At 39.9% G+C, this 14,453-nt stretch overlaps 1 protein-coding gene across 2 annotated transcripts in view; it reads right to left on the reverse strand.

Annotated features, from left to right (window-relative positions):
- SLC25A13 (solute carrier family 25 member 13) overlaps positions 1-14,453 on the reverse strand; it is a 166,070-nt gene that overhangs the window by 133,297 nt on the left and 18,320 nt on the right. For both annotated transcript variants that reach the window (XM_045564065.1, XM_045564064.1), the window contains exon 2: positions 9,947-10,000. In XM_045564065.1, coding sequence (XP_045420021.1) covers positions 9,947-10,000 — 54 coding nt within the window. The remainder of the gene's footprint in view (positions 1-9,946; positions 10,001-14,453) is intronic.

The following is a 14,453-nucleotide window of genomic DNA, read 5'->3' on the forward strand; positions in this document are numbered from 1 at the left end:
ATACGCTGCTATAAGAACAGCCCAGCTGCTCTTGTCGGTGGCAAGAACCACACTGGTAGCCACAGTGATGGGGGATACACAGTAAAGAGAGGTGTAAGGGTGGCATCTCCCCTCCCTCTGTCACTCAAGGGTAAAGACTGATTAAAATTGTTTGAAAAAGTCACTTGCTATTTCTACATTTTAATTCCAATGTAGACTAAGCCCTTGCTGAGATATTTTGGAGTCCCTCTTACCACCTGAATGACCTCAGATAAGTAACTAAAGTTTTCAGTGCCTCTGGTTCCTCATCTGTAAAATGGGTAGAACATTATCAGCTTCATAAGGTTGATGCTAGAAATAAATTAGATAATCACATAATATACTTAGCACAATGCCCTATACACAAGAAGTACTTCATCCATGTTCTATAGTGTTATTTTTCAATTAACATTTTCTAGCACACTTCAAGAGAAAGGCTCAAAGATAGCCAAGTAATTCTACTATTCTTCACTTCGCATTTAATTCAGCTTTTGGGACATGTACAAGAAAAAATTATATTTTGATTCTCCTGATGCAAAATAAGCCTGAAACACAAAGGAAATGTCAGTGCTAATTACAGCAATCCTATGACTCAGAGTTCTACCTCTGTTTGCTTATGATAGTGAATAATTAATGTATTTTAAAATATCATTTAACTTCTCTTCTATCAGTAAACATTTAGATTATTTCCAGTTTTTGGTGTTTTTAAAATGAAGCTAAGATAGCAACCTCTGTATGTAACATTTGTCCAAATTCCTGGCAATTTTCAAAGGCTAGACTCCTAAAAGAGAAACTGTTGAGTCAAAGGAGAGGAACTTTAAGACTCTTGGTACTTATTATCACACTGCTCTCCAGAAAGGATTGTACCAATTCATACTCCACCAACAGTGTGCAAACATGCCCTTTCCCCTCCTTTGTCTATCATATTTGTTGCAAATATTTTTCCAGCTTGATATTTTTATATAATTGAGTCTGTAGATTTTTTTTCTCCTTTGCAATTTCCTCCACTACTTTTCTAAGCTTAGAAAATAGTCTTTCCTCATCTCAAGACTAAATATCCACCTACGATTTCTCTTAGCTTTTTCAAAGTAGGTTTACCTTTTTTACCTTTAAGTTTTAGTACATCAGTACTTTTTTGTGTGCGTAGTCTGAGGAAAGGATATTCCAACTTTAATTTTTTTCCCACTTAATCTCTTGGTTGTCCCAAGACCACAAATCAAATCATTCTCCCTCCCCCGGTCTTTGGGATGCCATGTTTATCACATACTAAATCGTCATATGGTCGCCAGGGAAAGGCTTGGCAAGCCGGCTCCATCTCCAGTACGGGCTCCAATGAGCTGGTGATGGCTCCCTGGGGCCAACATGTATTCTGAGGCTGCTGAACACTCCGTGGGAGGATGCCAGGATGGACTGACAGGTCTTGTCATCGCTGCAGTAGGAAATGTTCCAGGACTAGCCTTTCCAACTGACCTGTCTATGCTTGCGGGATTACATGCATCTTAATTGCTACAACTAGAGGGAAAGCTGTGTTGGGACAGGATTTTTCTCCTGTCCTTTTCACTGCTCTATCCTCAAATTCCCAGACTGGTCACTGGCATATAGTGAAACATGTTCAATAGATATTTTTCAAATGAATGAAAGGTTATAAAAATTGTTGTTACTTTACTCTTAAACATTTTCTTCACTATGATCACTCTTTGATTTTCCCCAAATGACCTACAAGATCATTGTCAGGTTACGTCCCTAAAAAAAATTCCATTGAAAATGTAAAATAAAACTACAACGCAATACCATGATTTACCCACAACATAATGAAAAAGAGTAAAAAGTGTTGGCAAAAATGTGGAACAAATGTTCTTCTCACACACCAGTGGTATGAGAATAAACTGGCACACCATTTTAGAAAAATGCAGGACAATATTTGCTATAACTGAACTTATATCCAACTACCAACACAACAATTTCAACCATAGGTGTTTCATCTCCAACAGGAATTTGTGTGTGTATACACCAAAAATTTACTAAAATCCCCACAGCAACATTATTTGTGATAGCAAAAAAAAAAAAAAGAAAAAGCCCTAAAATACAATACAAATGCAATAGTGGAATACATACTATAAAGGGACTGCAGTGTATTCGCACAATGGAATAAAACACAGCGATGAGAAAAAACTAACTCCAGTGACACATGACAACACAGATTATAAATCAAGCAAAAGAAACCAGACATAAGAATATATACCATATAATTCCATTTACATAAAGTGAAAAAACCGGCAAAACTAATATAGTTAGTTTTAACATACAGTAGGAACCAGAAGTCAGACAACTGATTATGCCTGGGAGGGGGCCTCAGCAGGCTTCTGGGGTGCTGGTTACACAGGTGTGCTCACTCTGTGAACACTCACGCAGCTAAACACTTGGAATGTGTGCACTTGATTTATACCTCAATAGTTTACATTTCAAAAAGTTACTGAAATATTTAATCAGCCTCAGTTTTTCAGAGGCGATAAAGAAATCATTTCTTAAATATAAGAACATGTATGGCTGGATGCAGTGGCTCACACCTATAATCCTAGCATTCTGGAAGGCCGAGGTGGGAGGATCACTAGAGGTCAGGAGCTCGAGACCAGCCTGAGCAACATATCAAGACCTCGTCTCAACAAAAAATGAAAAAATTAGCTGGGCCCAATGACATGCATCTATATTCCCGGCTACTTGGGAGGCTGAGGCAGGAGGATTGCTTAAGCCCAGGAGTTTGAGGTTGTAGTGAGCTATGATGACACCACTGCACTCTACCAAGGGTGACAGAGCAAGTCTCTTGTCTAAATAAATAAATAAATAAGAACATGTCAATCTGGGCACAGAAAACACAGTTTTCTTCAATTTGCAAAACCAGCTCATCACCAGGGCTGCAGTGTTCTGCTCTATGATTTCAGTAAACATGTCAAAGGTTGTTCCTTAGATTGACAGACAGAGGCAGACTACAATAAGGATATTACTAGGGTCCTGACTAACATAGTTCTGCTGTCCCTGCAATAGCGAACAGAGGGTCCCTGTGGAGGATGGACCATACCTTATAGCTACCACATCTTCAGAATGTCATTAATCCTCCTTTGGGAATAGGTTTTACAAGTGATCTGAAGCCATCCTCCCTTACAATGTTGGGGAGTTTTACTAGGATTAAAGATACGCTTACAAAAAGGGAAGGCTTTTAAGATTCTCTGCACAACTCTGTATGATACTAATTGTCACCACCAAGAAACCCCACCACACCTGGTGAAGACAGCAGCGAAGGGACGCAGAAGTTACCTAGTCACTGCAGGGCATGCGCAGCGAGGGCAGAGTCCTATCTGGCCTGCTCACCTCCAGTCGTTTAACACAGGTCTGCGAGCTGCAAACAGGCCAAGTGAGAACCATAACCATCCAGCTGCCTGCTTTTACCCCGAATCATTTACATCCTGGGGCAGAAGGGCAAATTCCCTAACCTGTTTCCAACAACTGAGAAACCCTAGCTCACCAGGTCACTGCATCCGACCACCCTTTGCCTTGCTTCCCTGTTGTAAGGATGGAATATAGCATAATTAAGAATTAGAATCTGGATTGGGTATTTTATGTTACTGCACATTTTATTAGTGCACAATGGTATTACGGCCATGTAGGAAATTGTTTTATTATTTGAAGTTGTATGCTAAAGTATTTAGGATGAATTATGATGATATCTAACTTACATTGAAATAAATCAGTAAAGAAAAAATATATATATACACTAATGACAAATATTACTTTAAATTAGGTGGTGGTTATGTGGGTGTTCAGTGTACTGCTCTATTTTCCATATGTTTGAAAACTGTCACAATAAAAAGTTAAAAATACACTTAGGAATCACAAACGATCAATAAATATACTGATACTTATCAAAAATGAAAATTTAAAAATACAATTTTTCAAATAACCAGTTGGCAGAAAGGTTTTTTTCTTGCTGCTGTATTTCTTAATAATAATCTGAGTTGATATAATGTATGGGACATGTACACTTCTATACTCCCACCTAAAATATATAATGATACAACCTTTATGAATGCCTGTCTGCCAGGAAGAATCAAATGCTTTAATATGTTGTAAATGCACTCTTTAACCCAATGATGCCACTTCTAAAAATTTATCCTAAGAAAATAATGCTATGTGCAAAAATGTAGGTACAAGGGTATTCATCACAGTGTTGTTATGACAGCAAAGCGCAGGAGACAACTAAACATGCAATAATAGAGTGGCTAGATAAATTATGGTAAAGCAGCCATACACAGGAATATCATGCAGCATTAAAAATATCATAGAAGCACATTTAATTATAGGAAAAGGTATTCGTAACACATTAGGTGAGGGGAAAAACTGGATACAAAATGGTATTTTTTTCTGTTAACGAAAAAAATTATACACATATACAGAGAGAAAGAGAGAGAGAGAGAATTATCCATATAGCTATCGATTTATACCAGGATCACAAGTTATTTTTCTTTATATATGTGACTTTTAAATTTTCATCAACAAACATAAAGGAATTTGTTATAAGAAAAAAGTTTTTCAAGAAAGGAATTAGCTGTTTTCCCAAGTTTGCCTACAAAAATGTTAAAAGTGTTTTTTTCTTGTCAGAGTAATTCTAAAAACCCAAGTGCAATTCACAGTTACCCTGTAATATGTCCTACACCTCTTGTCCAGCCCCTTTCCCCAGCTTTGCCATCTTCCATGTCTTCCACTACAGAAATGCAGTTACTGCAGACTCCAGTCTTCTAAACAGTAACAGCACCTCCTCTCCTCCCCCTAGAGCTACTGGCTCCCTCCCCGCTTTCTCTCCTCCTATCGCTGGCCCCTCTCTGCACCCAGGCTATACCCTTGCTGGCCATATTACATTTACCCCCTGCTCTCTGTCATCCACTAGACAAGATCAGTCATCAAATATTCCTTCAAAATGTCTCCGACTCGCCCATTCTCCATTCTTCCTGCTGCCACAACCCTCAGGCTGCCTAACTGGTGGCCATGCTGCACCAATAGAACGTCAAACCCGTCCTCCCCTTCACTGGATTGCTCAGAAAGCCTTCAATGGCTTCCTCCTCTTTGGTGGAACGCCAAACTCCCGACGACCTTTCCAATTTTGCCACTCACACCCTGTGATACTTAGCAGACTTCATGGCACACAGTTGGATTTCAATAAACTTCCAAAGAATGAGCAAGAATCCTTCACCTGGAGAGGCTGTCCTCTCCCAGACCTGTCTTCCCTCAGCTGTGGTCCTCCCCTCTCACACCTGTCCCCGAAGCCCCTCAAGTCCTCTCTCCACAGAGCCTTCCCCGACTACTCCCCACGATGGAGGCTCCCTCCTTCCATTTCCTGTGGCATCTGCTTTAACCACACACGCGGACCCATGAGTGTGCTGACACATTCTTTACCTGCTGCACACCTGTAAATCTGGTCTCTGTAGAAAACCTGAACTCCTTCAAGACATGTTCAACTACCTGTACTCCTTCTGCACCTCCCACTCACCATAGTCTCAGGGTGTTTTATTTAAACTGTAAGCACTTGATACACATCTGTTTAAATTAACACGAAAAAATGCCAAAAGCATTAGGCAGACAAACAAATGCACGTCAACATTTAGGTTACAAATAAAACTGACTACCTAGACTTCACCTTCCACATCTAGATAAAACATTACCTGCCACTGACCACAAGAACATCCTGCGTAACTAACCCCAAACTCCTTAGCCCGGCATGTTTTATAGCAAGTCCTGCCCTAGGCCAGCCCAGGTTATTAGCCATTCCTTCCACACACCTGGCACTCTCACAGCTCTTTGCTTTGCACATGCTGTTCTCTTTGCCTGGAAAGGTCTTCCTTTGCCCACAAACCTTCCTCTACCTTCTCCATCTGGTAAGCACCTTCTTATCTTCAAGCATGACTCAAATATCATCACCTCCCTCTAATTTAATGACCCTCTGTAGGAAGATGTGATTAGCCCTCATCAACTTTCTGATACTTAATGCTGTATAATACTCATCGACAATATCTTGGCTTTTTGGTTTTTTTTTTACACTTACACACAGTGAGATATTTAAAAACAGGGGCCACGATTTATCGTTACATGCCCACACCTAACACCATACCTAACATATGGTAGGCACCTTCAAAAAAGACAAACAGGGGAACTGATTCTAACTCTTCTCAAAAACATAAACTAGAAAGCCAGAATTAGGCTCATTTTAGTCCCCCAGGAGCCCTCTTTCCTATCTGGCTCAGGTCCGGCAGCTCCCTCTGATCGGCAGAGCTGCAAGTCCCTGCTACCAGCACGTCTGGTATGGAGGGTACAGCAAAGCTCCTCTCCACCTCCCAAGCTACGGAAGTACCCTCCCTCTTCCTAGTTTGGTAGAGAGAAGGTTGGGATACTTCACGTGGATTTTTTTATCAGTAGAAAATCAAGTCAGGAAAAAGTCACAGAAAGTCAGCAAAGCAGGCAGGTTTGCAGCATGCTTACTGTTGAACCATGCTTAACTAAAAAGCCCAGCCTGGCACAGCCCCACGGGGCCTCGGTTCCCATTCTTCCCCTCACCGCAACACCGTCTACTGTAGATGACAACTCTGAGATCCTGGCGTGCTAAGCCAAGGTGGATTTGTGCTGGTACCATGCTACTCAGATCTGGTGAGGTCACCAGAACCTTTGCCAGACCCACAATCCCTTCCACAAATTGCTGATCGCTATTTTCTTCAGGTAAACCCCCCCCCCACACACATCACCTCCTCATACTCCAAGTCATACTCTTATTGAAAAGCCACAGGGTCCCAGCCATCCTAAGGGAAGAGAGCACTTCCCTATCTGGTCCCAAAGATTCTAGCTTTCAGATCCACTTACACAGAAACCCCACAGGTGGCTCTCCAGAACTCTGCCTGAAATTCCCACCCTCCCTGGGTCTACCTGACCCCGCAGACTTGCCCCCAGTATAGACCTGCCTGCTCTTGACAGTGGACATAGCAGCTGGCAAAGATATGTTGTTCCAAACAGCAGCCTAGCCTCACAGCTGCCAGGTGGCCTGAAAGGTGGATATATCCTTTAAATGGAGTCTTATCAATGGATCTCGCCAACAGACCAGTGAGTATCAGAGATGCACTATCTAGAACTAGACAACATTATGTTAAGTGAAATAAGCCAAGCATAGAAGGACAAATCTCACATGTTCTCACTCGTATGTGGGAGCTAAATATTAAAAACAATTGATCTCATGGAGACAAGAGACTAGAATGATGGTTATCAGAGGCTGGGAAGGGTAGCCAGGAGAAGCGGATAAAGTGGGGATGGTTAATGGGTGCAAAAATAAATTAATAGGTAGATCAAATAAATAGTGTTTGACAGCACAACAAAGTGACTATAATCAACAATAAGTTAAGGTATACTTTAAAATAACTAAAAAAGTGGAATTGAAATATTCCTAACACAAAGAAATCATAAATGGCTGAGGTGATGGATACCTAATTACCCTTACTTGATTAATTCACATTGTATGCCTGTATCAAAACATCACATGTACCCTATAAAGACATACAACTATTATGCACCCATAATAATTAAAAATAAAAAATTAACCAGGTTGAGCAAGAGCAAGACCTTGTCTCTACAAAAAATGGAAAAATTAGCCAGGTGTGGTGGCACATGCCTATAGTCCCAGCTACTCAGGAGACTGAGGCAGGAGGATCACTTGAGCCCAGGAGTTTCAGATTGCAGCGAGCTATGATGACGTCACTGCACTCTAGCCTAGGTGACAGAGTAAGACCCTGTCTCAAAAAAATTTAAAAATTAAAAATAAAAGATGCAACATGTTTTGAGACACCCTCTAGGTTGTTCCCATTTCCTGTTAGAAGGATATCTGCAGCTCTTGCATCTTCGGAAAATAGAAGTAACACATCCTGAGTTCAAAGAATGATGATGATGACTTTACCAGCTCAAGTTAATAAACTTTTATCCACTTCTCTAGGCTCTTTGGCAACCCACTCAGGTGCTTTTCTTCAAGTGGTCTTTCAGAATTATATCATTAGAGTTTTACAATATCAACAGACTTTAAATACACATAGTAAGAATTTCTATGGGTCCCTCATACACATCTCATCCCAACATGCACAGCAAGACATTAGCTTAGGTAAGAAACAAATGCCTGGATTTTCATCATTCAGAATCTTTTTCCACCTTAGAAACTGTACACCGTATTGTGCCTTCTGGGCTAAAAACAAATTTATAAAGAATCCTGCTTTTTTAAGTATAATCTAAACCTCCCTACAAATTTAACCTTTTTTCCCTTTCCTGAAAACTGTCCCTATTTTTAATCATTTAATCTCCTGTATTTAAATTATTAAACTTCAAGCACTTACCAAATCAACATCTAGTGCATATCAGGTGCTGGACACACTTGCACAGCAGTTATCTCTCACATAACTTTTTGTAACTTTTTATTATGAAAACATTTAAACATACACAAAGTAGAGAGGACAGTATAATATACCCAATATTCCACTTTCCAATTTCAAAAATTATCATCATACTTCCTACTCATCTTCCCCTCCCCACCTAAACTGGTTATTTAAAAGCAAATCTCAGACATGATAACCTCACCTGTAAATGCTTCAGTGTGTATCTCTAAAACATAGACTCTTTATATCTCCTATAGTCAGAAAACTATAGGAATTCAGGCTAAAAATCAATTAATAATAATTCCTTAATATCAAACACCCTGTCAGTGTTCAAATTTCCTGATGTCTCAACTTTTTTTTAATAGTAATATAATTTGATGAGTGAATTGAGGCTCACAGAATTAATAATCTTCTAGGAAAAAGACGCTCCACTCCAGGTGTGAGGTCTCTGGTGGCGTAGGCCACACTTTCTAGTCCTCAGGTCCCTACGGCAGCAGAAGCCACCCTGCAATCCGCGCCAAAGACACAGCAGGTCTCAGGAGTAGGACACTGTGGGGAATTCGGAGCAGGGGTAGGGTCAGGGGCAGACTCCAAGGTCGCCCTGGGCAGGAGATGGGTGTGGGAAGGACTTTCTGGGCCAGAGGCATGGACTGAGGAAGGGTTCAGCCTGGGGAGAAGACAGGGTGGGCAAAAAAAAAAAAAAAAAAAAAAACAATTCTTATTTGATGCTTTGGTCCTCTTCTTATACAGCACAGCTGCCTTTTCATAATATTTAGAAAAAGTCCACGTATTTTTTATTATCTTTACAAAAGTGGCCTTTTCTGGGTACTTTAATCTCATGTGAGTAACATAAAGGTGCTTCAGTGTTTGGGACCTGACACAGACTTTTATTCTATCATTCACTGCCCAATTTCACAAAATAGGTGGACGCATAAGAAACCAAGGGAATAAACTTGTGTAATGTCTGCCATGCTCTAGTATCTACTATTATTCACACTGAGGCCATCTCACAGTGCACCGCATTGTAATAAAATGATGATGATGGTAACAATGGGCTGCTTCTACCCAGGAGAGACAAGGCTAGTTCCCTCTGGATGAATGGAGGATTACTGAGGTATTTACACAGAGCTTTGAACTTCTTAGGAGAAAAAGCATTATCATCAAACCGCACAGGTCAATCCTGGAAAGGTAAATGGGTTGCAAGACTAAATCCTCCAGCAACTGCTTTTATTCACATACCCGATGTGAGATAAAATAAATTAAAATATAAGCCATGTTGTCATCACAAACAGTTGCTGACAAGTTTCCCATACATTTTTAAAAACAGATATGATTGTAAAGGATCTCCTTCATAACTCTTAAGACACTTTGGGGGATCCTAAAAAAATATAACAATGAAATAAAGAGCTGTTTGAAAATAATCTTTAAAAGTTACAGAACACAAATCAAACAAGAAACAAAATAGATTCCTTTATACTGACCTTCAAAAATATTGTTCTAAGCTCAGCTGGATCAGCTCTCTTGGTTAAAACCACCTATAAATAAACATAAAAATGTTTATATTATTAGAACAAAGCTGAGAAATCAAGCTAGCAGACTGAAGGAAAATAAACCCCAGGTTAGAAATTAGTGCATTTCATTATCGTACTTAAAGCATCACATTGCCCCAACGTACAAACTTCTCCCCAGATTTTAAATTAGACTCCTTATGTAGCTTCTAGAATGATAAAATTCTGTGCAAGAAACCAGTAGTTAAAGCTCTTAATATCTAGTGTTGAATGTACGTCATTTTTTAAAAAGAAGAAGAAAGCGAAGTTGAAACAGGTTGGTAAACACCTGGCATTTTTTAACTGCACTCCAGGGTAACCCAATATTAACGGACATCTTGTTTGTTAACTATTCAAGAGAACACATTTCTTAAAGAAGGCAGTGAACTAGGCAAATCATATTAACAAACAGAAGAGAATTACTTCCCACGATTCCACTACGAACAGGCCTATACACCCAGCTACCAGGGCATGCCAAGGAACTTCTTCCCTCCCCAGCTTTAAATTTAATAAATCAGAAGTTTCCAAAGGTATGACTATTATTCTCCAAATTCTAGAAATACAAGGGGCTGTGGTTACCTTCCAAGAGCAAAATTTGACAGATTAGCTCAGAATAGGTGTTGTGCTTAATTCTCCAGGCCACAAAGTCCAAAAACATCAGTGGGGAAAAAGCAAGACAAACTTGAACATGGCTGACCCAGGCCAACACAAAAGAGCCCTTATGTGGAACCAAACAGTGGGCTTATTCAGCGACCCATCACCCAATCCTGCTGGCAAAAACCATCATGAGACTGAAATCTCACCAAGCACAGCGTCACCCCATGATACAGCCAAGGAGGGGTTCCTGGAAACACCCCAACACTGGAGCCATGTCGCTATCCACAGGGAGATTTATGCAAATTGTTCTAAATCCCTTCTGTGTGTTTGCAAAGGCTCTTCTGAGATTTTGACAATGGGTTCTCTGTCTCCAAATATGGAACTGCCTGAGCTCCTAGGCCCTCCACTGTCAGGAATAATTTTATTAACTGAGTATGGGAACTGGAGAGGTAGTCTTTCTGAAACCAGTCGGTTGGTCACCTTGTTTCCCAAAGCAATACTGATAACTTTTCATTTCAGCTAGGCATGTGTAACCACCAATGCTATTTTTATTCATAAGAATTCATAATCTTTTTTAAAATTCTGAATTCGTGTTTTTTGCTTTTCAATAAAGGAGGGAAAAATAGAATGCTAAGCAACCTAAGACTAATGACACTGCTGACATAAGGGTTTCAGGGCAGGTTCCCCTCCCTTCAGGTCTCTATTCTGAGAAAGGCTAGGACAAACACTACCAGAGAAGGTGGGACAGCACAAAGGATTCCCCCATCCTTCACCTTAATAGCAGGGAAATCCCCTCCTCCAAGGCAAGAGTCCTACGTCTCCATCTTGTGACAGTGCAGAAGTCACATTGTTTTTAACAAGCGTATGGTGCCCTAAGTTCTTAGTTGGTTTTCCTTTTAAACACAAAAGGAAATTTCCACAAAATGAACTATTCTTGCTATGTGAATACCACATCCTTTAACACCTAATTAACTCTCTATGCCTCGCACTTCGTAAGACCTTTCCTGGTCAGTGCTGCGTCAGACAGAACATCCCCCGCCCTGAATCCCACAGCATATTTCCGCTTATGGATCCCGAAATGTATACTCACTGTCCCCATTAGGAGTACACTTCAGGAAAACAAAACAAAACAAAACAAAACAAAACAAAACAGGAGTTCATTTTGTAACTCTCTCAGGGTCTCGGGCACAAGAGAACACAAACTGAAACAAATCCATGGTGACCCAACACATACAAATCACGTCACCTAACATGTATAGAACACTTTGTAGTTTTCAAAGCATGATTATTGTCTCATTGGATTCTCACAGCAAATCTGAGAGTCAGATAGGATGGATGTTATTGCCCTTAATTTTATAGATAAAGAAACAAGGCTCAGAAACGGGCAATTATTCCCCCCAAAAGTCAGATTAAGTGCCAATCTGTGCTCACATTTCTAAGTGTTTTCTGAGCTGAGATCAGATCCCAAATCTCCCATCTCCTCCTGTGGTGGTCCTTCCCACTGGAACGCATGACAGGCAGCTTCAGAGTGACCGTGACCATAACTTACATTAACGGGAATGTAATACAGTCATGCCTCACTTAACTACAGGAACACTTTCTGACTGTGCCATCAGGTGACTTCACCGTTGTGCCATCATCATGGAGCGGACTTATACAAGCTTAGCGGGGGGAGCCTATTGCTCCTAGGCTACAAACCTGTACAGCGTGTTACTGTGCTGAATACAGTAGGCAACTGAAACACAATGGCAAGTATTTGTGTATCTAATCAAAGAAAAGGTACGGTAAAAATATGGATTTAAAAGATTTAAAAAAAAAGGTACACCTGTATAGGGCAGCTCCATTATAGTTTTATGGGGCCACCATCAGATATACGGTCCTTCGTTGATCGAAATGTACTAACGTGGTGCATGACTGTACAGTACCTGCCTAGAAATCAAGACTCTCCCAGCGTCTCCTGATACCAGTTTGAGGTGTCTGTCCAGTGCTGTGATTAAGAACGTTGCCTCAGTGTCAGACCATTCTCAAATGGGGGGCAGGCCTGACCTCTAAACCCACTGCCTATGTGACCTGGAGGCCCTGATTTCTCAGCCTCACTTTCCTCACCTATAAAACAGGAAGTCCTAGATAGTTGGAAGGCTAATAGGAGGTAATTACATAAAGTGTTTAGCACCAAAAAGGTTAGTGCTCAATAAATGGTATCTATTACTATTTGTATTATCTATCCAAAGGTATTTATATTCTACCATGCTTATTCCTAAAAAAACCTAAATGATGAGTAATCTGGCTCATAACTTAAAGGGGAAAAATTAGAAGGAGAGAAGGGAAGGGAATTCATGGGTCTTCAAAAACACTCAAAAAACCACTAAACGAACATTCTGCCCATTCTAACATATCATCCCCTTTGCGCCCCATGTTATGCTACTTCTTGAAAACAGACTCAAAGTTGCATGGACAGCAAATGGTTAATGACCACTAGGGAATTTTCCTGAGGCCCACTGAAATCTGTATTAGGTCCTAGGTACATTCTATTTAAGCACAGATAACTATGGTTCAATAGGAGATGGATTCAGAAAAATTGTTACCAGCCTCCTGGGCCTCATCTCTGCACCAATTCCATCTACTCCCCACCAGTCACATGCTGCGTGGCATTTGGAATTTCCACTTCTACCTCTATCTCCCATTCTCATCCTCTTGTTTAGGTGTCATATGCACTGAAAGCACGTACACAATTTCACTGATGACATGACGTTACAGTGAGAAGTACCAGTGTTCTGAAGGTATATTTAGATGGATTTCACCTGGTGACAAAACCAATATCCAGGAAGTTGTAAGAGCTGGAAAAAGGGAGCCACAGAAATGCAGTGCCCTTTTCAAGTCAATTCAGAACAGCTGTTCAGTATGCACACTTTGTATCACATAAGCCTGGAATTATTAGACTTAGTTCATTCTTGGGCTTTGGAAGATTCATCAATCTTTAGATTGTTTCCAGAAGATTTAGAAAGATTTCCACTGTTACATATATTTTTTTCCTCATACTAATAGAATGTAAATATTTACGGCTACTGTTCTTATAATCTAATTGGCTGATTTTCTTTATCATTATCTTCTGATTTGCATTTGTAAGAATAGACTCCAAAATTAAAACAAAAATTTTATATCAAGAGTTTTAAATAAAGTAACTGTTTTTCAGACATAGGGAGGAAACCACTAAGAAGAAAAAGGGTTCTTTATAGATGACTATGAAATATTATTTGCTACCTAACACAATAAAGAATTGTCAATCCGATGACTTTTACACCAATTTGAAATTTAAGGGAAAAGAGAGGGGGGTGGTGTTAGCACAGGAAAAATTCTATGCTTTAATATTTATTCCATAAACTAGGAAAAGTCTTCCATTATTTAACTTTGGTTTGGATATTTCAGATCAATGCAATGAATCTATGTTCCACAGGGACAAAATCTGAAGATCACTGAATATGTAAAACTTTTTGACAAGATAAACACTAGCTATAACTGTGTGAATCCATACCAAATACAAAACACACTAGCTAGGTACACCCTGAAATGAAAAAAAAAAAAAATCAATAACACAACTTCCATAACTGGTGTTTTTATAATAAAAAGAGGGTGAAACATGGCAAGAAGAACTAGAAAGATACCTTTCAGAACAAATAAATTCATTCACTTTCATTCTGTTATGAGTTAGAGTAGCCAAAGGTAGGGGGCCACCAGGAAAGATATTCCTACATGAAGGAATATTTTTTAAACTGGCCTTCTTATACTGCAATCAGACCACAGGTACAGGCTCCTTATTTGAGCATATCATGGTGGTATAGAACTG

The sequence above is a fragment of the Lemur catta genome, chromosome 11 (genome assembly GCF_020740605.2).
Source record: "Lemur catta isolate mLemCat1 chromosome 11, mLemCat1.pri, whole genome shotgun sequence".
Classification (NCBI taxonomy): domain Eukaryota; kingdom Metazoa; phylum Chordata; class Mammalia; order Primates; family Lemuridae; genus Lemur; species Lemur catta.